Below are 26,341 nucleotides of genomic sequence, written 5' to 3'. Positions count from 1 at the left end.
ATTGAGTGGGGTGGGGGGTCATGAAAGGCATTTTTCCCATTTTTTTGGAAAAAAATCTTAATTTGCTCGAGTTTTTTGTGGCTCTTTTTACTATGCTCCTGTATGCTGCAATGCTGTTTATTGTTGTCATATTTCCCATTTCTCGGAAGTCTATTGAAGTTATAAGAAGAAATCAGAAACTTTTGAATGAAGATTATAAAGATTGAGTTTCATGAATTAATGTATTAAATAAATCATTATGGAATTCGAGGAACACCATTGGGAGCAAATAAAAGCAATTTATAAAGTCATAAAATTTGATACCATTTTTCCATCTTATTAAAATGAAGAGAAAATGAATTTATTCCAAAAAAATAAAGATCATGCCAAATTTTTTGACTGAAAAATCCAAAAAGCTTTCATGTATTTATCCAAGAATTTACATTTAAATCAATTCAATTGCAATGCTTTATAGCTTTTGCTGGAAAAGATTGCCTCAGCAAGTTTCCATTTCATATTTATTTTCATGAATCGAAATAAATCCGAATATATTTAAATTCACAATCCTATACAATTATATTATTTTCAATGATCCAATCTCAAACAAGGCATTGAAATGTCAAATTGGAAGACGAATATAGTAAAGAAGAAAAATTTCATTCATGATAAAAGAAAATTTTTAGCAAATTGAAAGCAAACATGAAAAGAACCAGCCTTGAATGCAATTTATCAGATGTGGATTATATATAGATTCAGGTTGGCAACGTCTTGATTTTCTCTATATTCATATGAAAATTAATTTAATTACAATATCTCAATTCCAATAAATCTTTTCTTGCTATTCATATGGATTTAGCATCTATGATGAACTTTTAACCCATTTAAATTCAATTGGATTTATTTGTTCTACATAAGAATATGATCTCAATAAGAGCATACGTATGTAAATCAAAGGAATGAGTTTTTTATGCACTCGTCAGCACAAAAACTATGCTTCGTTCACAAAAGAGAAAAACGATAAAGTTTTTATCATGAAAAAAACTGTGATAAGTGGAAAATGTTTTACCATCTGTTGTAGCTGTTTAAATTATATTCGTACGAGAAATTTTGTAGCTTACAATTGCATAATAAAGGTGTTGGGTAGAAGTTAATGAGCCACAAGAGATGACTGATTAAACTGCAGGTTTTCAATTCAAAAGTGTTTGTGGTTTTCATTGAGGGACTTAAGAGCATTTTTAATATAGAGCTAATGCTTCAGAGCAGAGTGATGTTTGGTTTCAGAGATATCCTACCTCACCTAACAACCCCTACCTGTCAAAGTGAAGTTACAAGCGTCATTTTCCTCAATAATTCTCTAAAAAGTCAGATTTATTTGATTCCTTTTTGAAATACACAAGGCTGTAATAATTCTGAGCAACATGCTTCATCATAAAACACCCCCCACAAGGCATATGTTCAACATACTCTCATAGAATCGCTTCGTAAATAAAAAAAAGTTGAAAAAAAGTGTAAAACAGCGATTAAGAGATTTCTGTTCTAAGCCATTTTTTATCTTTTTCTGTCTCTTTTGGACAAACAATAATCACACATAAAAAAAGCATGAAGTGCTTTTTTAGGGCTGAGTATAAAATTTTTTCATCTTTATTTATTTACCTTCGAGGTAGAAAGCTTAACTGCAATATAAGAAAATCCCCCCACGAAGGCACATTAAGGAAAAGAAGAAGAGCAATGAAGTTTAGACCTTCCTTTTTTTAAAGCTTTCCTTTTTTTGTTCATAATGTACACAACTTTGTACATATGTACTGAATTCAACAAACGCAAAAGAATAAGATGGAATTACTGTCAGCCATTACCTCCTTACAAGATGGATATGAATCCTTTCTCGCACAAAAAAAACTATACAATGTAAAAAAATGGAAGCAGTAAGAAGATAAGTTAATATTATTGTATATCATACTCATTTTCTCATCTGAATAAAATGAATGAATAGAACACAATGGAAGGAGCATGACATGCACTACATTATAGTGATAGTTGTACAACTACAACATAAATTATAGCTACTCTTTCACAAGAGGAATTCCTTTTTATGAAACCTAATTTTTCATCTTGTTCTTAAAATGTGAAGCTTTGTATTCAGTCTACAAGATTTGTTAGATCACAAAAGTTCTTCAGGGTTAAAAATTCTTTTTTTTTCTTGCGGTACCGCAGCAGTTCACAATTCATTCTTTCCCATTAGTTTCTACTCTACCTTCCCAAATGTTTCTGAAACATTTTTCAATGCCTTTCGTCTTTACCAACTTTTTTTAAAAAAAGGCTCTTCTACTTCCATCTTTTTCAAGCTTCAATTACAAGTACATAAAACAAGAATTTAATTATAACCGAAAGGAATACTTTGAAGTTTTGAGCTATTGAAAGGTATCTTTTTTGTTTTTCGTATATACAACTTAAAGCGGATTTATGTGCTTTAATGTTTTTTTTTTCTTCCTTTTGTTTTCTTACGAATTTTCTAAAACGGACACTGCCACTCATAATAAAGTCAACAGAGTGTGTGAGACATCAAGATAACTTTTTTTTATGAAACTTGAAATAAATATTTCATTGGTTGTTATCGGAAATTACGGTTTCGCTCAATGGGGGCTTATGTTGTTTACTGGCTATATCTCAGTTGTTTTCAAAAATTCTAATCCAAAGCATTAAATTGGAGTCTCAAACAAGCTACCGACGATTTGTGAATTTTAAAACGCTTATCCATAGACTTAGTGTGGATCTAACGGAAATAAGTATATTTCTGATCAATAATCTGAAATATCGTTCCACAAAATTTCATTCCAATACCAAGTATTAACTATTCAAAAGCTGATTCTCTTTTTCCAACTTATTAAACTATACAGCAGTAATTGAAGTTTTCAATACTTTTTCTATGTCAAATAAGTTTTAAACAAACCAAATATCAATCATGCCAAGCACTATAGTCATAATCATACAGAAACTTCAAACTTTGACTACGAAAAATTTATTAAATTATTCAATAAAGTTCACAACAAATTTTCATTCGCTTTAATGTTAATGAACGCCTATCAACATTAATCATTTATCACATTAATTACACTTTCATGCATAAGATAAATCAGATGATTAATAAGTATCAAGCATAATAATAAATATTTACTATCTCTTGCCACCCATTAATTTATTTTGTAAGATTTATGATAAATAGTTTATGAAAATCGTAAAAATTTACGAATAAATAAATCGACTAGCATTGCAAGTGACATGAACTGAAAATAAAATTAATATCACTTAAAATATAGTCAGAGAATACAAAAAAACATTAAGCTGAAGAGCTATGGCTTGTATAAAAGCTTTTAAGCGATATATATTAAAGTCCACAAACAATGGATGTGAATAAGAAAACATGAGAAATGATAGGATAGAATATTTACTGTGAACCGAGTCTCGCCATTCAATTTATTTTACCAAACACACCATAAGGTGATTTAATACTGTTAATAACTCGAAATAGATGAGTGCATTATACAAAACCATGGTATTCTTATTACTTCTTGGATTGAATTAATTTATTGCGTGTCTATTATCCTTTCTTTAGTGCTGCTTACTGCTTCATTGTTACATCAAATTAAAGGCTTTAAGTATGTGCAATTAGAAAATCATTGCTGACAATGGAAGTTGCTGCAGTAATTAGAAGTAGTAATAACGCTACGAACAAAAAGAAAGAGATGCATTGAATGACGAAATAGAAATAAAATGGAAAAGCTTTTAAAGGAAGAGATAAAGTGCGATAAAATTGGAATGAAAAAAGTTAAGCTTTAATGCTGAAAGTTCAAAGATTGAACATAAATCCATCATTTTCATAAAACTCTTTTATTGGATGTAGTAAAGATACCTTCAATAAAATTGAGAAATTGAGCATCCGGATTTACTTCCGAAAAGTAATACATTTAAATCCTAGAAATTCTTAATTGGCACCAAACTGTCAACAGTAATTTCGAAAGCTTTTAATTAATTCCCATTTCAATCCTATCAAAATATTGCAGATGAGAATTTCAATTAATCTCCCAAAAAAATAGCATCAAAAGTGGATGAGAGTTTGTTTGTGAAATACAAAGTGAAATAAACAAGCAGGATCGTCATTTGATTAATCGTGTGTTGAATTTTGTTGCCAAGTGCGTCATAAAAGAATTTTTATTGGTGTCCATATGCATTCGTATTCCCTCTTATCTCATCAACAGCTACTGTTGGTGTTGCCTTTTTTGACAATTTTCTTTTTTTACGATGCAGTGACGAATGTCAACAATGTGAAAAATGCTTGTCCGCTCCCCTATGTGAGCTTGTTTTCGTATCTGTTTGAATGTATAAAATATAAAAAATTTATTTAACATGGACAATGAAAATTCGATCATAAAAAAATGTAAATTGAAATGGACATAAAAAAGAGAGCTTTCCATTCTAGTTATTGTATGAGCGCGTCTCTATTTTAATACAAAATGTATAAAATGTCCATCAAATGGAATTGACCTGAATTATTTAAACTTTCTATCTATTCAGAATATTTGTTACGTCTTCTATCATGTATAAGGCATTGAAATATTCAATACTCTTGTAATAGCTCAAAAACAAAAGTATTTTTATTCAATTTTCATCCATTTCCAAATCCTTGTATTTTTTTTTTTTCACATTGTGCCAATTTAAATGGAATTTCATCGGATAAAATGTGGATATTTTATGTATTTTTGAGTGCTGAAAAAGTTTTGAATAAAAATTGCATAAAAACACAAAAGTTTTATCTTGTACCGAAAAACAGGAGTGTAGTTAGGAGGTTGGCCAAGAATTGCAGTGTTAAAGGTCCAAATTTAAAAGGGGAAGAGAAGCTCCCCGAAAAAAAAAAAAAAAAAAACGAAAAACACAAACAAATTGAATTTTTTTTAACAAGAAGAAGGGGGATGTTGGTAAGACTACCCACCTCTGAATAAGCCCCTGCCGAAAGGATATGATACTGTGGATTGTTGCTATATGAATCTCATTCGCAAAAAAAATTTTTAAAAATTGCACACAAAACACACAAAAATTGTCATACAAAAAATTTATTCATACGCATCGACACGGTGAAAAATTGAAGGAAACAGACATAACAGAAATGCATTTTTAGATAGTCTATGAATTATTGTCTACAGATAATTCGAATTAAGCTTTTGTTCAGTGCCAGTGTTAACTGTTCACAATTTCCTTCTTTTTTGTTAAACTGGCCAATTTTTTCATTTATTTTTCCCTTTTTAAATATTTATCGCATGCTGTGCTGCATATTTTACCAATTATTCAAATGCTACACAATAGAATGCAAACGCGGGAACACTAGACTCTCAACTTATAGAAGAAATAAAAATTGTATAAATTGAATGAAATGCTTGAAGACAACAACAGCTTGCCATAATAATTCTGTTTTCTGTTGCTGTGATTCAATCTCGAGAGAGAATGCGAATTATGATAAAAAAAAAGCAAGAAAAAATTCAATTGAATTTTGCATGTGAGGCATTAGCAATGAGCTTTTTATGAATAATACAGCATAGAAATAAGACATTGAGTGCAAACTAGTAATTGAATTTCTAGACATAAATCGATGGTTTGATGAGTAAAATAATATATTGAATTATTGCACAGACATAGTCAAGTGAAAATGACTGGGGTATTCAATTACATTGCCTTGTCTATCCGTATTGATTTTTATAGTAAATATACCGAGTGGAAATTTTTTCATGAAATACCAATAAGCTTACAAAATGAGCAGCATTTCTATAATTGAAAATCAATTAAATCGTCATTTAAATAATGATGCGCTATTAAGTATAAATTCAATTTGAACATGCACAGAACTTCAGATATAGCTCCAACATTTATTGATTCTTTCATCTGTCACTCAATGATGCTCATCATTAGCTATTTTTTTCCCATTAACTCCAACTTTTTTATGATGCATTCGATGATGAACTGAAGAAAAATAAGAGCTGTGATGGGATTTCAATTACATCGTCAACATTATCATCCATCCATTCCACTTCACTCTGTAAATTTTATGATGTTCAGAAATGGGGTTCAATGTGCAGATATTCTATTTACTGAATCCAATTATTGAGTGATAAATTTCCCATTAAAAAATGTCCATCTCTATATAAAATGGCACAAATGATGTTGATGTCGATGAGATTCTTATTTAGGCATACACTTGAAATTCTTTGTATAAAGTGAATCACTGCATGATGTCTACATATGTGGTATTGTACATTGTAATAAAATTGAGAATTTTATTCAGCTATCTACGGATTATTACTCATGAGAATATTTATATTGATCTATTTATCGTCTTTGTTGTATCTACATCAGTGGTGGGAAACCTCTGTGCCTCGGCACACTACTGTCATTTCGAAAAGCCATGATCCGGACACCGATTGCGTTTTCACTCGAGGCATATCATCAAGATGTGCCGTAAAAATAAATGGTTGCTCACCACTGTCTCTTTATTGAAAATTCTCTGTGTAATTCAATCATTTTATAATTGACATTTTCTCAAATTTCCTCAATTTCTGAACATAATAAAAAAATATATTTTGTGATCAAAATGGGACACAAAACCATAGCCAATGTAATAAAATGAAGATCTCATTGGATGATGTTGAAGGCATCCAATATACAATAATTAAATTTTCTTTTCGGAAAAGATAAATATTAAATTTTATATCCCATTAAATCCATTAAAATCTCATACCTTTTTTCATTATTATCCCCCATCAAGCTAATATAAGTTTTTTTATCCGTAAATGCTTGAAATATATTTCTACTTTACATAAAATTAAATTTTCATATAATACATGGATATCTCATCGTCGTCACCACCATCATTATCATCTCATATGGAGAATGAAATTGAAAGAAGAGAAAAAAATTACCAAATGAAATTCTATATTCCACATATCTTGGTAAGGAGTGTTAGGGGCTTCAAGCTATTGCACTTACTTACAGCTGGATGTTAACAAGATCGAAAAATGAGATTACCGTTGGGAAAAAAATGGCAATATATTTCAATAAACTCATCCTATATGACTGCATAACCATCACCATCATCATCATGAGCATCAGCAGTAAACTATATCACAGAAAGATGAAAGGGAAAATGAGAAAAGAGAAAAAAATTCAATTTGCTTTTGTCCATTACAGTTTGCATCCATAGCAAATGCATTTGTGTGGAATGTAATCGAAATTTCTCTTTTAGACATCTTGATTAAACCACATTGTAATAAATTTTGAGGCTGCATTTCAAGCATACCATATGCTGCCATTTTTGTATCACATACTTTTGACTATTTTTCATCCTATGAGCTACTTAAGAGCATCATGTGACAGACAGTTTTATGTAAATGCAATGATAAATTACATTATTCTTGGTGAACAATGAAATATTTTGTAATTTATAGAGACACTAAGTAATTTACTTATAATATAATCATTATGATGCAGTCGGAAAGGAGAATTTATCCTTTAATGTAGTGGTGGACAACTTTTTATTTTTTATGGTACCAACCCTCGGCGCATAGGTTGCACACCACTGCTTCTTCTCTTTTTTCCCATAAACATTCTTGATTATGCTGAGCTGCAAAAATTTTTAACGAATTTTAAATTAAATATTTTCAAGGAATAAGAATTAAACTTGCAATAATATCCCGAGGCTTAACACTCAAGTCTATGCTTTTTATCACATAATCTCATTTAATAAATGCAAATATTATCATGAGAATATGATTAATATTCTTCTCTAAAATTTAAAATAATTCTTACATGCTCTTACTCCTCACAATTTCGTACGCTACAAAATTTAGAAAATGTTTATTATATCTCACATTTACTTGCATGCATCCACGAATTATATTTCTACTTTTCCTACATGAACGATGATGAAAATTTTCATTTTTTTGTTTTTTCATCATTTCATTCTGAAAACAGGAATACGTAGAGGAAGTTTTGATGTTGCTATTTTTTTTATAACATTTTGTATGCAAATGTTGTAACTTGATAAAGAAAGAGAAGTTTCCGGCACTTATGAGAGAAATGTTTTAAATTTTTATTTCCTTGTGGATGTTGCGTTTTGCAATCATAATTTAAAACTATTTAGAAAATGCTGTATATGAATAATAATAAGCATTATCATGGGATTTGAATTACAGGACATGGTAAACATGTTTGCATGGATTGTAAAAGTTGTTGAGTACGAAAGGTTAAACTTGTATAATCCAATGAAATTTTCTGTCTACTTGATATTGTCTAGCACTTAAAACGAGAATCTATAAAAATTCTTTATGATTCCTAAAGGAGCGTAACCAGACATTTTTTGAGTGAGAATTTTGAAATTTTGTATCGGCCGCAATCCTAACAATTTAAAGAATTCTTTGACACCAAAACACCACTCAGGCTTTTACCACGAGAAGGTATACACTTAGCATTTGATCAGCTTCGGAGTCAGACTTCTGCTTCCCCAATTCTCCAACGTCCCTTACTACATACCCAAATATGTATGTATGAAGTAAAGTCATGGATAAAAATATCCTGCAGGCAATAAAAAGAAAAAAAAAAAATGTTTCTTAAATATTGAGTTCTTTATAGAATATACTGCAGAATGGCGCTTCATCAACTCATCATTGTATGATGAGTTCTTCCTTTTATGTCTCCATGTACTCACATGATGCTTTTATGTCATCAGCTTTGTGTCTTTTATTATTTTTTCCTTTGATTTAAAACTTAAGAGAAATTTTCCTTCTTCTTCTCCATATGAAAATTTTATAAAGTCTAATGATGGTAAAATGACTTTTCCAACTCAATTTTGTTCATATACCGTCATTTTATGAGATGCTTTTTGATCTTCTTAAAATATTCATTTACGCTCTTTTTTTCGGTGCGATTTTTCTGGGGAACAAATTATGTATTCCTTTTGTAAGTACACAACAGAACAGAAAATTGTACGTAAATAAAGGACTCAAGGTCACTTTCAATAGATCCTTTACTCAACAACATTTAGAATCAAATTAATTAATTAATTACCTTTTTCGTTAGGCTTCGCGATACCAAATTTAAAGCCTTTACTTTTTTATTTATTAAGAAGATCTTTAATAAAGGCAAAATTAAGGAACCGCTGAAGCAAAAAGCTAAAGTTGAATGTTTAAAAATAGACATGCGATAAATGAGTTTTTTTATGTTTGAGATAATGAAGAACGGAATTACAAAAAAGTTTGTAAATTTAAATATACCTACACGTGTTGAGACTGCCTATTTGCAAGCCTTCGAAATGATTTAAATTAATAATGATTTGCTACTCTTAAATTGGTCTTTATAAAGAAGTACAATAGTAGACAACCTTTTTGTGTCACGATGCACCTTGGTGATAAGGCATGAGCCGAGACACTTGGGTTGGCCACTAATGGTTTAAAGAGAAAGCAAGGGTAGAGAGATACTGGCCTGAAACTGAATTCTATTGAATCAGGCTTGTAGCCAGACTCAATCGACAAAAAAGCCTTGCTCCGAATATTCGGCCATTTTTACACAATTTGTCTTCCCGAATTACGCAAAATTCATCATGTCAAACTTTATTTACTTCACGTTTCCATTCGCAACATTGTATGTAGACGAATAATTTTATTGCCATACAACTTTTGACTCATTGAATATTTACAAAGCATAGTGAATACGTGAATATGACATTTATGTAAAAATTCAATTATTATTCCCTCATTTAATGAAACTTTCATAACCTTATGCTTCATAACAGCTTTAAAAATACATTTTCATTGTAGATGTTTCGTTACCTCTGAATTTCTCTTATTTTGTATCTATTGAAGATGAAATAAATTCAATTGGAATGAAAGAACACATCCTTCGACATTTAACCAAATAAAGGAGAATACGGAGAAGACAAATCTGAAAGAAGAAGAAGCACCAAATTTGAATTTTTCAATTTTTTTCCGCAACTCTTGTCTTTCTTCTTGATCTGTATTCGTGTTTGCAGAGCTTATTTCCTTGAATTGTCTCTCAACATTGTCTGATACTAACCGTAATCTGAATAATCCCTTCGATGATTGGATTTCGTGATGCACATTTGCTTGCTTTTATCCTTTTTATTGTTTCGATATTTGCTTGGCAATTTTTTCGATTCCAATTTTGAGATTTGAACTTATTACTTCTTTATAGTTTGAGGAATAATATTGTCCAATCTGGGATTATTGGTATTTGCTAAATAAGTGTTATCAATTGAGATTTTAAGTACATAGTTCAATAATCTGGCAAGCAATTCAATTTGAAATAACTTTAAAGAAATCTCATTTCAAATGTGTACCTTGTCAAGATGATTTCTCATCGGTAAACCTTTTGTTGTATTTTTTTAACAAATAAACTGACCACAAAGTCTGTTGAATGGAAATGTATTATGTCATTCAAATGTTTAAAAATTCTTTTTCTATCATCCCATTGAACCGTAACTGAATCACATTAAGTTACTCACTCATTTCATCCAATTCCTTCAAGACATTCTTATTATTTTCTCCCTCTCATGTATGTATGAGAATATTGGATTTGAAGGACAAAGAATAACGAAAATCCACAATTGAATAGACAAACAATATCAAATGTGAGTGTACACAATCATGTCGTTGTACTTCTTCCATGCGACACACAATGGGAAGAAAAAAAACATTACATAAATCATTGTTGACAAATTTAATGGAATAGATGATTGAAATGAATTTTTTCCTACATCTTATGATCTATTTTTTGTATTATTTATCAGTGAAAAGGAAGTGGAAAAGTGTTTTCTATTGAATTGGATAACTTGAGTCTTATTGATTCATACTATTGTTAAATACGGTCGGTCAGCATGTGATGAAGATAGTTTTAATTCATATTTAGTACTTTACTAGTCGATTTCGAAGAGGGATGGGAGGCGAGAGGTGCTCTATTTTTTGCATCCCATAATCAGTGAACATCTCCTTATTTACAAATTGTAAAATCAATATTTGCAAATATAATTAAATTATTATGCAAATATATTCGTACGAATTTGTCAATTTGCAAATATAAATCTAATTAAATAATAATTTTCAATATTTAAATTGCATCATAAATTAGAATTTTTTGATTACATATTCGATAATGAAATTATTTATGTCAATTTATGTAATCATAGATAATCAAATAAATCTAGTTTGTTGAAACTAATGACCATGATTGCTGAATTTTTGGTCATTGTAACATGTAAGGGATCATTCACTTATTACATAACACGAAAAATTAACTTTACCCCCTTTTCTAATTTGATTTGAATTGAACCGTAACAAAGCCTCAAGCCTGACTCTTTAAAGACAAATCAAAACTTTGAAGTCTCATGTACAAATGTCATTTTTGCACCACTTGTGTTTTCTTATGTGATCTAATTCTTTAACAAAAATAACATCAAAAACGTTCGAATTTTTTATTACACATGTTCAAGTTTATATCCATTTATGCCTTTAAGAGACTTGATGTATCCTTTCCCTCTTTCTTGGAATTCCTTTCATACATGCATACAACAGCAAGAGAGTATAAAAATAAATAAAAAATATGAAATCTAATAAAAACCGACTAAAGGATTGAAAGCTTCCGAGCGTTTGTAAACAAAATAAGTAAACGAAGAATGAGCATAGGCATTCCGGGTAGCGAAGGCATCAACAACAACAAAAAGCATTCTATCATACCGAACTCAATTTGTGTACTGTGATCATCTCATGAGAGATATAGAAAGAAACGGAAAGGAAAGTTTATTATGCCTGTTTATCAAAATAAGAAATAAGAGCGAGAGATACAAACGAGTTACAATAGACATAGTAACTTCCTGTCACTTACAGACGCTCTTCAATTTGATGTAAAGGTTGTTGACATAGAAAAAGGAAAATTGAGTGAAAACATTATAAACGAAACTGACTTGTTCCATAAATTTCAAATTCTCGCTTGCATTTTTAATGCAGCATAAATTCTCATAAAGCATAAATCACGCTAATGTGACATTAAATGCTTGTTTTGAATTACAGTCAACTGCAAATCAACTTGCTTCCTACTTTATGTCACTAACTAGAACACAATTTGTATGTATCCCTTTATGTCATAAAAGCCAGACAGGCAAAATGAGAATGAGTCGTAAAAAAATCTTGAAATTTTCTTGAATTTCGCAAAAAAATTTATTTCTTTCTGAGATATACGTTGAACATTATTGTATGCAAATCTTCATCGTATGTGATTTCCCTATGTGATACAAGTTTACACAAAAAAAAGGAAATGAAAAAGAGACAATTGATTTTGAGTGACTAATGCGCATTTCCAATGTCAATTTGAATCCCCCAAAAGCTCTTAAATAATCTAAGCATTCTGATACTGATTCAAAAAATATTCATGGTTGGTAATGATGTGAAACCACCATACCTTTAGTTAAATATGTCTGAATGTGAGAACATGCTGATAAATTGAAAGCTTAGCAATGATTTTGCACAAAAAGAAGATTGTGTGTTTTGGAAATATTTACTCAGATCTGTTAGATTGAAACAGAGTTGTTCAAACTGTTTGTCGTGGCACAATGGTGTGCTGCCAAAATTGAAACCACATGCCGTGTGCTGAACCGATAATGGCTTACAAAGCTTTGCTATGACACAAAAAGGTTGGACAACACTGTATTTAAATATAAATCTCATTGATCTTTGTACAGCATGTGCTTAAATTTGACGAAAAAATTTAATCATGCTGCTATTTTCATTGAGCACACGAACATTCTGCTAATCATCGTCTTATAAATAACATTAACATAAGAACTTCCATAAGAACAATCAGATACATTAAGAATTTTTTCTTGATTGACTGAGCACATGAAAGTTTGGTTGTTCAAAGCCGACATTAATCTTAACTCATTCGAACCCGTCCTTCAGAAATGAAACTTTTCCACCATAGAGCTGCTAATTCACTTGAATGATTAATGCTTATATCATAAGCTCTTTCTACATTTTTCCTCATTGAAAACAGAATCGATGAAGAAAATTGGAAAAATTTCCATATTCATTCGATACATGAATCTTCACATAATGTATACGCACACAATATTCGATTTGAAATGAGATGGGAAATACTGCGAAGAAGGCAAAAAAACAAGAAAAAAATTTGTATGCGAGTAATGTATTCGATTTATGCATGAGATACCGTGTGACACAATATTGGAATTGCCTCTGCGCCATTGCTCTTCCGCAATGATAGTTCATTAGATTCACATTTGTATATTCGGTTGTTTCCTGTTTCATTGGAAATTACTTATTTTGTGCGTGTGGATGTTTATTCATAAATTGCCTTACTTATTATTGATGTCATACATTTTCTCCCTACATTGTGGTTTACATTCAGGCAGGATATATCGATATGTTACTTATGCATTTCAATGAGAGTCAAATCGTAAAGTGTGGAGCTAAAAATTCATGAAATTGAGACTCAATTTACCAAATTTAAGGCACATACATTTCTTGAAAATATTTTAGAATAGAAGAACTAGAGCAAAGACAATATAGGCTATAAAAAACACAGTTACAGTAAAATTATGATGACTTTTATGTCATCCCGACACATATGTACGAATGATCAATGAATGTTTGTATAAATTTCAAAATATATTCTACAGGATGTTAACAGGCTGATTGAGGTTTTATAAACACTGATATATATCATATTATTACTACTATTTTTGTTTTATTGAGGCATTATGTCAAATGCGAATATTATTTTATGACTCTATATACATCCCAAGAGACATGCTGTATAGCTTACTACAGACAAACTAATGTTAAATTAATTCAAAAACATGAGAAATTTTAATTGCTTAATTTTCCATTTCTTGTTCATTGTTTCAGGAGCTGTTGGTGGTGATGATGCAAATGATGACGATAAGGAGAAAGCAGAAGAAGAGGAGAGAGAGCGACAAGAAGCAATTCGGGAAGCTGAAGAGCGCCGAAAAGAGAAGCATCGTAAAATGGAAGAAGAACGCGAAAAAATGCGTCAGGAGATAAGAGACAAAGTAAGTATGGGCAAATATATTGATGTACATGGGAATACCATTTATGTACAAACGTGGGTTTGCGTTAATGAACCATTTATTTTCATCTTCATATATTTTTTTATGGCACACATTTTTCTCCATCTCATAACTCATTGCCGAAAAAATGAATCTCTCATTCCTTAGTTGAGGAATAATGTACATAATAAAGAAGTCTTTTTTATCATCGGTATATGGCTCAATTTACTTGCCTCATAATGAAATGAAATTTTTCTGCATCAACTATATTATTTTGGGGGCCGATGCTAAGCATAGTATCCATTAGATCTTTGTTGTCCAAACTATATGCCACGGTACACATTGGTAGTAACATGGAATGGCTAAGGCTACACAGGTTAGACAACACTGCATTAGAATTTACTGCAGCCATATCATATGCCATTATTTCTCATTATTTTATCTCAAGATCCTTAAAAGAGATGTCCATAGAAGTGACTCAAGAATAAGTAGAACCGCTATTCAAAAGTAAAGAAAAGAAAATTATTAAACTGCGAAAAATTATCGTAAAGAAATCTTTTTACTGTATTTGTGGTAAATGCTGTGGTAGGAGGGACGGAGATTTCAATTTAGTTCTCTTGCTCATTTTATTGCCGCTTGAATATAAAGTTTGTTGTGCAAAATTGCCCTAAATTTAATGACTCAATTTCTATCGCTTGAGATAAGCTAACCAGGATTTTTATTTTTGCATACAAATGAAGCCAGATGTGATCCTGTAATAGGGTCTCGTATTCGAATATATTCGAATACAAATATTCGAATATTTTATGCATCCTTTATCTTGATATTATGACTCGCCTATGTGAATGAAAATGGAGGAAGGTTTAAAGAAATTCCATTGTACGGTGCCCTTTTTCTGGCAAATATTTTCAATTCAAAGTCTGTACAAAGCCAAACAATTTAACAAAAATGAGAGCAACAGCCATAACATTAAATTTATTCACGAAAATTTTCCATTTATACATGAATGTGAAGAATCTTTAAGTCGAGGAATGAAAAATTGTAAATCAAGAAACAATCATGAGGCATAAGCTAAAAAAATGATGATAAAAATGTAATTTTATTTCAAAACAGCTTTCATCGATCAAGTACAGACAAGCTTCCCCATCATTTCCATTTTCTTATGTAACATTTTTTCATTTTTTTTTCTCATTCTCATTCCACACATTCAACGTTATTATGAATTATTTTCATTCATTCATGGGTAGACATGTCACATAGAAATATATTATAAAGTTGCGTAATAGATGATTCATTATAATTCAACGCTTCAACTCTTCACTTATTCAAGTCACTTCTTCTCGCCTTCTTTAGAGCACTTGTTTCTATCCTTTTCAAAGATTTGAATAGTGAAAGTTTCTCAAACTATAGTTTAGAAAGCGCAGTTCCAATAAAAATATAAAAAGACATCCGTTTGTAAATCATAGTAAAATTCGAGTGGATAAACAGACATAGCAGTCGCAGTAAAGCTTTGCTAAGTTGGCATCTCACATAACGCCAGAAGCCTTTTAATATTTCACACCATAGTGGCACCATCTGAACATAGAAGTGACAATATAGTATGTGTGTATTGTGTATCAGCGATAAATGAAAATTGACGTGCCAAATACATTTTTTTTAGATTATCATTATTGCTGGGATGTTGCCCTCCACATGTACACATGAAAATGGGAATCAATATTGAAACATAGTTACATGATAGACATACAAACGCATTAAATATTCATTGCGAAATTGACAAGCTACGAAATGGAAATTTCAATGATACCTAAAGTCAGCCATAAAACCCATTCAATATTTTTCTGTACTTCCGTCCGCACACACATGACAAAAAAAATATTCTCTTTTTATATAATAAAAATGGATTAAAACTTCAATTTCATATGTCAAATGGTCTATATGTATGTATGTAGCTTGATATTCATCTCGGATATATTTGTGTATAAAAATAAATTGAATAGGAAGAGGATGAAAATGTTCTATAGTCATTGTCTTTTTCCTACCATTATGTGCCATTTTGTGCGTTGAGCTGAGCTTTCTTCCTCGCTCTGCTGACAGCTTTTCATTGTCACGTAGTGATTATTGATCGCCATTTTGCAATGTCATACTTGCTTCGTACGATGCTTTTATCATTCCAAATTTTTGTCTTCCTCATTTTTATATTTGACTTTACATCTACAATAAAACGTGAAAGAATTTTTAAAATTTACTAAGAATTTGTTTGAGTAATTTGAAAAATAAACCACAAAATAACTTTTATAGCCTCTTTAACCAAACATCTTTAACCCCTCCAGTTGGGCTGAGTGGTAAATTCTATTAGAGTTTCGAACATACCATGGCGCCTAGCGTATGTTCAAATCCTTTTAGAATTTTAAACTCAGGGTAACTAAGATCCTAAGAAAATAAGAACGTGAACGTAGCGGACGTTATATAAACATAATCCCTCTTCCAATCATATTCATCTGATGGGTCATTGGTTATCCTTTTTGTTGTCACCTTTTCTTGTGAAGTATATAATTTCTTACAAAATTCATTAAGTTTTGCTTTACTGCAAAACATATCTAAAATTGAAGCTACACAAAATACAGATTTACTTTGTTTTTGTAATTTTCATTAAAATTTCGTGAATCTTTTAATAAAAATATTTTCAAATTCATTTCCAAAATTGAAATCGCTTCCGTTATAGTCAAATATTATATTAAGTCTTCATTATATATTTCCACGAGCACATTAAGAATTTTCAAAATAAAGAGACAGAAAAATAAGTAAAGTATGAATGAATGAACATTTCCTGTGTACGAAAATAAAAAATAAAAGAAAACAATGAGAAAAACTTTTTTAATGAAAAAAGTCTCGCGATTTCGCAATTTCTTGATGAAAAATATGAATGTACAAAAACATGTCAGAAGTTATTTGTTACCAGGAAATATGATATTCAAATGATATGATACATGACAAAGGAAATTAAATTTCGTTTTCTCTGAATTATTTGTGTCATAAAAAGTTTGTGAAGAGCATAAATATGTCAACATTTCTTCATAGTTTTCTAATTCCAAATATTAATTTCCACATTAAAAATTAATGTAAAGTATCATCGCCTATAAGACTGCTGTCTCAAATTAAATTTATTCCTTAGTCTCCCTTAATTATTGTCACCATTGAAAGAAATACGATGCTTGACTTTACCTTTAGTTAAGGAAATTTTGATATGTTTCATAAGCATTTACCACAGGCTTGACTAAATTTGACTTTTTCACCCCTCAGCAACGACACTTTAATAAAAAGTTTCATATTTTGTGTCACTAATTGTGTAATAAAGTATGAAACGTAATAAATTTTCATGTCATCTGGTTGATTTTAAGCTTGTCACAATATAAATTCGAAATATTTGAGTTCTTACTTTGGAAACGTACGTTTTATCGAAACTAGGTCAAAATCTCCGAAAAATACTGTTCATATGAAGATGAAAACATGATAACGCGACAGACAGTCTCCAATAGTAAATAAAATCCAAACTTTTTCAAAACAGAAGCAATGTTATGATAAATTATGTATATAAAAAATAAAGTGAGGCTCCACAAGTCTTCAAGGACATTGCTGCACTAAAAAGTTCTTTTCTACCCGATCGACACAAATTATACATGGCGGCCATTTTTCATGTTAACTGCTACTTGGATTTCATGTGGCCGCCATTTGGTTGTCAGATCGGGCTAACACTTTTTTTGATTCACCAAGTTTAAAATAAAAATGTTTGTAAAGGATATTAGAATATACAATCCTAAACAGAATCAGCTAATTTTCTTTTCACAACCCGTAGTGCTTGTCAAAAAATAGAGCTTAAAAAAATCTCTGTGCATGCACGCGTTAATTCTTTTATTAATAAAAATTTCTGTTTTAGCTGTTGAAAAGCATATAATTTTCATTTTTTATTTCCTTCATGGCGTGACGCATAAAAACAATGGCACGCATATATACAGCTCAACTTGTGTAATTGCGTAGTTACTATGTAGTACATGTTAGAATCTTAGGCATAGACGCTTATCCTGAAGTCAACTGAGTTGGTTGAACTGAGAGTAAAGTTGTCAGGCATTCGTGTAGTGCTACATCCTATAAAAAAAGTGTCTGCAAAGGAAACCACATTGAAAAATGTGTCTGCCTTAATTTTACTATATTATCTCTTGAATGTAGATATGAAGAAGAAGCAAAAACAACAATGACACTAGTAAGGCTTTCTTTTTTCTATTACATACCATAGTGATTTCAATTTGTATATCGTTGCCCCAATTCTTTTCCCCTCACTTCTTCTTTTTCTTCATATTTATGTATATGTACACCATTTATACTTATTATACAACGATTTCATGCCACAGCCCCGTTTCGTCATTCGCTTTTATGGTTTTATATATATATACATAGATGAATATAAAGATATGGAATAGGAAAAAATGCCCGCAATCTTATTTTTTTCCTGAATAAAAGCTTTGCGGTTGATAAAGCATAGTAGAATGTTGTTAAATGAATATTAATAGAACTCATTTTTGAAAATTTCTGTTTGGTGCTTTCGACCACAATATTTTGAGATCATACACACGATTTCCTAGTTCACTTCTTTTTATTACATTTTTTTCCGCTCGTGCATTTTTTACTCGTATCGAAAAAAATGTGGTTTTCATGCTGAATACGTAATCAACGAGACGATATTGGGAAGATAAAGACAGCGAGTTTTAAATGGATAAGCATTGCTTTAGAATATTTTAAAAATTAATGAAAAGTTTACCAGACATTGTTTGTAATTGAAAACTTATTTTCATGGATTGTGCTTCATGTGAAGCTGTGCATAGCTTTTTGTCTTAAAAATGTTTTCATAAATAACCCCGATCGACACAAATTATTCATGCCAGGCATTTGGTGGCTATATGACATGTGACAAACATTTAACTGCGATTTAGGCGTCATTTGGCTGTCATGTGGGCGTCATTTGGCTCCCATGTGACCATCATATGACTGCCATAGACAACTTGTACCGATCGGGATCAAGATCAATTCATTAAGACTTAAATGCTCTTTAATGTAATTATTGTAAAAAGTAATGTAGGCAAGCAAATCTTATCTCAAGCATAAACAGTATGAGCAGCAAAAAATAGCATTAATTATGCATAAAATATCTAGATACGTAGAAAGCTTTAATTAATATATTATAGATTAAAGGTTCTGGTCAGTGACTCTAATTTTAAATCCTTAGCAGTTTCAGGAGGATTGAATAAAATGTAAAAGCTGTGATGTACTTTATATTTCATTTCCAAAGTGCTTACACAGGATGTGTAAAAAGAATGCGGAAACGAGGAACTCCCAAAAGTAAAATTAATTTTAAGAATTCATGCTGATACTTTTTGTCATGTAAAATTCTCTGCTGATAAAGAATGACAGATAAACTTTCGTACTCATGTTTCTCATTTCTGATTGATGATGCTGCAGGCATTTTTTGTAAACAATACACACAAGTTATTTTCAATTTTCGTAATTAATTATAGCCCGGGAAAAATTTAAAGAATTTTTTCTTATTTATTTGAATTTTTCTTGAACTTTTTTAATAAAAAAATTCAAACAAAGCAGAAAATTTTGAATAAAGTAAAGAAAGAAGTCTCTTATCATAAAAATTTTCTCATTACACACATATTTAAGATAATATACATATTTGCATGAATTTAAAAAGAAATCGTTTTGCATACTAGAAGAGAGGCTTCGTTGATATTGTGACTAGAAAGTAGGGTTCATCCAAATTGTTGGCTATAAAAAAAATATTACGTAACGCAAAGGGGGGAAGGTGTGAGATTTTATTAGGTCACTAGCAATCGTGCTCCATAATAAGTAAACAATCCACCAGCATGTTTCCAGTACTCTTGAAATATCAGCTCAAGGCTCGTTCTCATTAAAAAGACAATTCAAGATAATTTTCTCAACACTGCATCAGAATACATTAAGCTACACTCAAGTTTTGTTCTAACAATACCTCCTACACTCGTTTATTTTATTTTTACACTCGTATGCTTTCTCTCATGTATAAGATATCCCATATTCATAAATTAAGAACGCAAAAATTACTTTTTAAAAAGGGTAAAAAAACTGAAAAAGACAGATAAAATTAAAGCTATGGAATTAACATAAGGAAACTCTGATAAGAGGGAAGGAAAATTTGCGGTAGTGGTGTTTGGAATTAAAATAGGCAGGGGTGTAGTAAGGGGGTTTTGGGTGCCAAACTCACCTCCTTTTTTGAATTTCTTCAATTTGCTAAGGTTTTTTGTAAATAGAATCCTTTAGCCCTCCCTAAATTCGTGAATACCCCCAACCCCCATCAAAAAATGTCTGACTACATTCCTGACATGAGAAGATATGTAAGTGAAAACTTTACAAAATAATTAAAACGAAGAAATTCTCCCAGCCTTAAAAAAGATTAAAACACGATTTAATTGCCGGAAGATTTCCTTTATATTTTTGCGTCTTCTTTCTTGTGCTGCTTGTGCCAAATATTTTATATTTTTATTTTCTTATCATATAAACAGCTGAATGGTTTCGTTCTCATAATGATCAGTTTTTATGATTCTCGCCAGTGGAAATGAATTCAATCCTTGTTATATCCTTTTTTTCAGTAAAATTTGTGCCTTCGATTTTTATGTACCCGCTGGGTAAAAAAAAAAATCTTTTTAAAAAGAAATTTACTGTTCTTTTTGGAAGCACAAATTTTGTAGGAACATGAAGAAGAACAACATAAGCACCATTTTCTTCGTATGGCAGAGATAATTTGCCTTTTTTAATTAGATTTTTCATTACGATGTAATATTTACTCTGTCTTTATTGCAAATTTCCATTTTTTTGGCTCATTCCATTTTGTTCACCGTTTGACATTTCCGAGTAGCACACCGTGTTCGCTAGGGCTCCTTCAAATCTTTAAGTCAAGCAATCCTTATTTTAGTCAGACTTATTTCATGATTAAAAATATCAATAAGCACACCAGAAATATTTAGACACATTTAAGTCAATTAACTTCAATAAGTGGCTACTAATAAACAGTTATTACAACTAATTTTCTTATAAAATATAGTGTATGCGTGGCTAAAAGCCATAAAATTCATTTGCTCTATATTTTCTCAAAACTTCCGCTACATAAAGTGGACTTAACACTTGTTTATGTATATTAGCTAGGAGCTATTTATACTTTAGAAGTCAGAATAATTTCATTTAGTTTGTTCCTTTTCCTTCATTAGCTTTTCTACACAACGCAAAAAAGCCTTTTTTGAAAATTCTTAAAGGGCATTCAATGGTATATAATTGAGAGTGCAGAACTTTGCCATATAGGCGTGTAGCCCCCAAAAGCTACCACCAGCATTTGCTGTACATTCAAATGACTTGATTAAAAAGATGTCATCTCATCTTTTAAGAATATCAAATTTTATTTCCATTAGGGTTTGTTTCATCAATTCACATAAAACCTAAAGATTAATATCAGTATAAAAATATTCTATGAAGGCTCATGTCCCCCACTGAAGCAAAAATGTGATAAATGTGGACAGAGATTTATATGAAACATATAAAAAAGAAGCAGATTTGATATGTTCGATTGGCATTAACGCAGAGCATTGTGCTTTGGGCTTTGAGTAAAAAATAAACAGCTCATGTAGGTTGGAATTGATGGAGTATTTTTGATTAAGAATTCATTTTTCAAAAAATCATTTGCGTTGGTATTTATCTATGAGAATTCATAACTAAACATGCGTAAATCATGATTACTGATTGATGTATTATTTATAGTGATTAAGTCCGTTACAGCCATTATTCATATTTTCTTTTATTTACCTACCAATTAAATTCATTGTTAATTGATCAAGAGCTGAACATAATTAGACGACAAAATGTCCTCAACCTTTGTATTTCTATGCTTGAACTTCAATTGATTATATCCAATAAATTGACAAAATATGATCATATTTTTGAAAGGTTAAAAGCATGACTTTTGAGTTTGTGACAAGGCAAACCTTTTTTGATTCCAAATTGCATTTACTCCTCATCTTGTAAACAATTATGATTATTATTATGGGATAAAAAATGATATGGCTACATCTAACACATTAAAATGATCAAATGTCATTCAAAAAATACATCCTTCTGAGAATCGTTTACCTTCTTAAATGGCCCACATGTAAGACAACTGAAACAAGATCATTGAATAATGTCCAAGTACACTCCGCAAAATGTGGAAAATATTCATCCCACACAACATTCATCTGAGAAAAGAAAATTGAGTGAAATGAAAAGAAGATGCACATAGAGTTTGTGGAGAAAAAAAGGGAAAGAAAGTGAATGAAGCAAAGCGTTATGTTAACTGAAGTGTTAAAATGTACATATATATATGAAATAAGTCTGTGAAGCCCATTAAAAGCCTTTAAAGAACAGACCTGGCAAAAATATATGCATAACTTGATATGTTCATTGAGCTGTGAATTTCAAAAAAAAAGAACGTAAAATGTGTATCATAAAAAGTTCTATTTTAGCATAAATTTCATGATCAAAGGATGTGAAAATTGGTATTTTAAAAATAGGAGGCAATCGATAATATCAACATATTATGTGGTGGAAACTCAACCGAATGAATGCTGTCATCAAATACATTTTATCCGATTGGAGGTCAAATTGACTCTAGTAGGGAGTCTATTTACACATTGTAGTGACTCCCTAACGGAGTCAGATTGATTTCTGATGTCCGGACAATCATCTGTAAGCATTAAGAACAGTTACAAATATGAAAGCTGAGTAATGAGCACTGGATAGAGAAAGAAGGTTTAATTGCATTTTATGCCACGCTCCCTAACAACCCCCCGTTAGCTCATTGGAAGGAGAATTCAATTGGAAATAGTATTACGTGGGTTCGAGTCCCACTTACTCTATGTTGTGAGAAAATAGATCTAAAAGTGATAATAAAAGCAAGGATAAGTTCACACTGCAAAAACAGCTCGAATTCATTATGTATATATCTTCAATCTATGAAACTTTTATTTAAAGAAACTCATTCAACACTCTCTGAATAAAATGAAATGAAACATTTTTATTTGTTTCAGTTCTTCAAGTGAAATTCTAAAGCTATACTACATCTCTATATTTGTTCTCTTTCATTTTTATAACATTGAGAATATACTTTTTCAAGTTTATGCTTTTTGACATCGTAAACAGCAAAGTAAAGAGAAATGAGAAATGAAAAACTACATTCATCTCTCGCTCGGTAGATGAAGTGAAAAGTGCTCAAAGCCAATATCACCGAGAAAAGCTTTGAAAAGCAATACAAAATGAATAGAAGTGTTTCATTTTTAATGACACAAGTCCCTTTTTTCCCCATCGCAATGCGTAGTCAGTGAATAGCTATTCATACAGTCGTGCACTGTACTCGCTTTGATGAAAAAGCTTCGAATAATTGAAAAAAGGCTTCATGTTGACTTTCGGAATTGTAATTTACAGTATTATTTTTATGTATGGGAACTAAAATTATGGACGAATATTTTTTGAGTTATTCAGGCAATGATTGTGATCACAATTTTTAATAATGCAGATGCAAACTACTGAAATGCAATGTTGGTAGTGATATGAATACTTTACAGCAATATCAATATTCAGAATATTTTCATGATAATTTTATTATTAAAATAAAACCACAAGTTATAATATAATCATATTGTCAATTGGATTGATATCATGTGGTAAATTGATATTGCAGACAAAAAGCATTTGCATTCCATTTCCATGACTGGAATTTTTAATTAAAATTTTCCAATTTTTTTGTATCTTTACAGTACAACATTAAAAAGAAGGAAGAAGTTGTAGAACAACTACCCCAAGAAGAGCCGAATCCTCTGATGCGAAAGAAGAAGACTCCAGAAGAGCTGGCAGCTGAAGCCGAAGCTGAGGATCTGGACGACTTTACCAGTAAGTTTTTGTCACTAGATTTGTATTTCCGCTTTCTTTTCAGCTGTATTCTTTCCTATCTATCTAATCTATTCTATAAACTTACACATTTTTCTTTTGGTTATCTATTTAATTATTGTGGAATGGGGAGAATTGGGAACAGTTATAAAAAAATCGATATTTAATTACAGTTTTCAGTGACAATCATTCATATAATGTCAATAATTCAAACATATAGCTTATAGACTTATTATCCTGAAACATACTTAAATACAATCGAACCCACTTATTATTTAAATGCTCACCTTTAATGCCATCCTACCCACTTATTTATTCTGACATATGTAAATGTTCACGCACACATGTGCCACTATTAAAATGGTCTATTAATTTCATATTGATGTCAAAAATGTCAATTGACTAGTATAAGTAGTCATAAAAAATTTCCATTCGATGAATTAAGGTACTTTATTTCACATTATGACAAGTATTTAATGATGATCAGCCTTCCATACAATGGAAGGATTTACCATTCAATTAAAGCTGTAGATTACCATAGAAAATATGAAAAGTATTGACTATAGCTGAATGTTCTTCGAATTATATGAATACTTTTCATCGTACACAAGTCTTTATAATAATTCTTAGGTAAAGGCAATTGGATAATTCGATTTGTCTTAGAATTGTTGTGCAATATTGACAAATACTTGTAATTTATGTCTTATAGAAGTACTGAGAATTCCCGTTCATTGTTTATTTTTATTCGATACTCGATATAAATAAGCATTTCAAATTACATGCTATTTGATCATATAATCAAACTTCTCACAAATTTCAAACTAACACAGCAAATAAACTTTTATTTCTATTGATGTCCAATACCCAGTAATTTTGACGAATTGTTGTCGCATGAAAGAAATTAAAGTTAATTGATAAGATGTGACATCAATATGAAGTTATGTGTAGGAACGATATCATATGTCGAACAAATAGTTATATGGATGAGATATAATAACAGGATTCACATACATACCATGAATGACATTCTTTTCATTCTCGAATTTTTCATATAAAGTTTTTTATTATTTCTTTATTTTGTTGAGCTCATAATAAGCTTAAAGTGCATATATGCACATCTCTTTCAGTATATAAGACTAAGTTTATCCCATAATAATAATAATATTATATTTTGACTTTTTCATTTTATTTTGGGGCTGTTCACTTATCACGTAATCCAATCAAGTTTTTGAGACCCCCTCCTCCCCCCTTTCCTCCTTACTACTACTTCGCATACATCTATTGTGATCCATGACCTCTTATGATACCCCCTTCGCCCCTCCCTCCTTAAGTGTGCTACGAAATAAGTGAACGAACCCCTGTTTCTCTTTGTATGAGTTTGTTTAACCAACTTCCTAACTTTATGAGGAAAAATATTTTGAAAATATGGTAAAGCAAAAGATAAATTCATGATTGGGATATGAAAAATATTATTTTTAGTTCCAAACTTTTAACAATTTTTTTCTGTTTAATGACGAAAGTTCTTTGACTTTATTCTGTAAACAATTACATTTGTTATGAACAAGAACTTTCGTTTATTAACTTTATAATTTTCTTCTTTCAAGTGTTTTTTTTTATTTCTAAATGTCACAATGTTGGTGGATGAATGACCGTTTCGAGCAGATGTGACAAGAAGTTATAAGCATTGTTATGAGAAAATATTTATGAAACTTGATGCCACAAAGATTCGCCAAGTATTTCAATTAACTAGATATCTGTGACAAGCAGATGTAATTGTTGTTGCGAATCTGTGGTTAATGCGGTCACTAGCTTTATGATATGAAATTAGAGAAACAGTCATTCATCTGCCAAAGGGGTTGTTCGCTTAGGATGTTATGCAAGATGTCTTTCCAAGCGACAGAAATCGAGAAGGCTCCGCCATGGAGCTTTAAAGGTTTCGCTATACCCTCAAAATAGACCAGTGTTGAGCATCCTTTGAGACTTCAAAATTCCGTGTTTGAGCCTTCTACATTTGTGTCGCTCGGGCCTAAATTGCAAATGTACTACATGAACAGTCCTCAAGAAATGAAACTTTCTATTTTCATCTTGATCTGCTAACTTACTAACTATTCTACTCTATCCTACTTAGCTAACCAAACTTACTCACTTTACAAATATAACTATCATTAAAAGAAGATTAGGGTTCGTCGATATGCGCACATTGTACATTTTATGCGCGCATTTTAA

General features: G+C 30.8%; 1 protein-coding gene across 1 annotated transcript in view; it reads left to right on the top strand.

The window, feature by feature from the left end:
* cpx (synaptic transmission protein complexin) overlaps window positions 1-26,341 on the top strand; it is a 71,213-nt gene that overhangs the window by 22,493 nt on the left and 22,379 nt on the right. Inside the window, exons 3-4 of the mRNA XM_070637748.1 lie at window positions 13,950-14,113; window positions 23,986-24,118. Coding sequence (XP_070493849.1) covers window positions 13,950-14,113; window positions 23,986-24,118 — 297 coding nt within the window. The remainder of the gene's footprint in view (window positions 1-13,949; window positions 14,114-23,985; window positions 24,119-26,341) is intronic.

The sequence above is a fragment of the Chironomus tepperi genome, unplaced genomic scaffold (assembly GCF_022539635.2).
Source record: "Chironomus tepperi strain 1889 unplaced genomic scaffold, CSIRO-AGI_Ctep_v1 contig_163, whole genome shotgun sequence".
Taxonomy (NCBI): domain Eukaryota; kingdom Metazoa; phylum Arthropoda; class Insecta; order Diptera; family Chironomidae; genus Chironomus; species Chironomus tepperi.
This window is presented reverse-complemented; position numbering and strand designations above follow the sequence as displayed.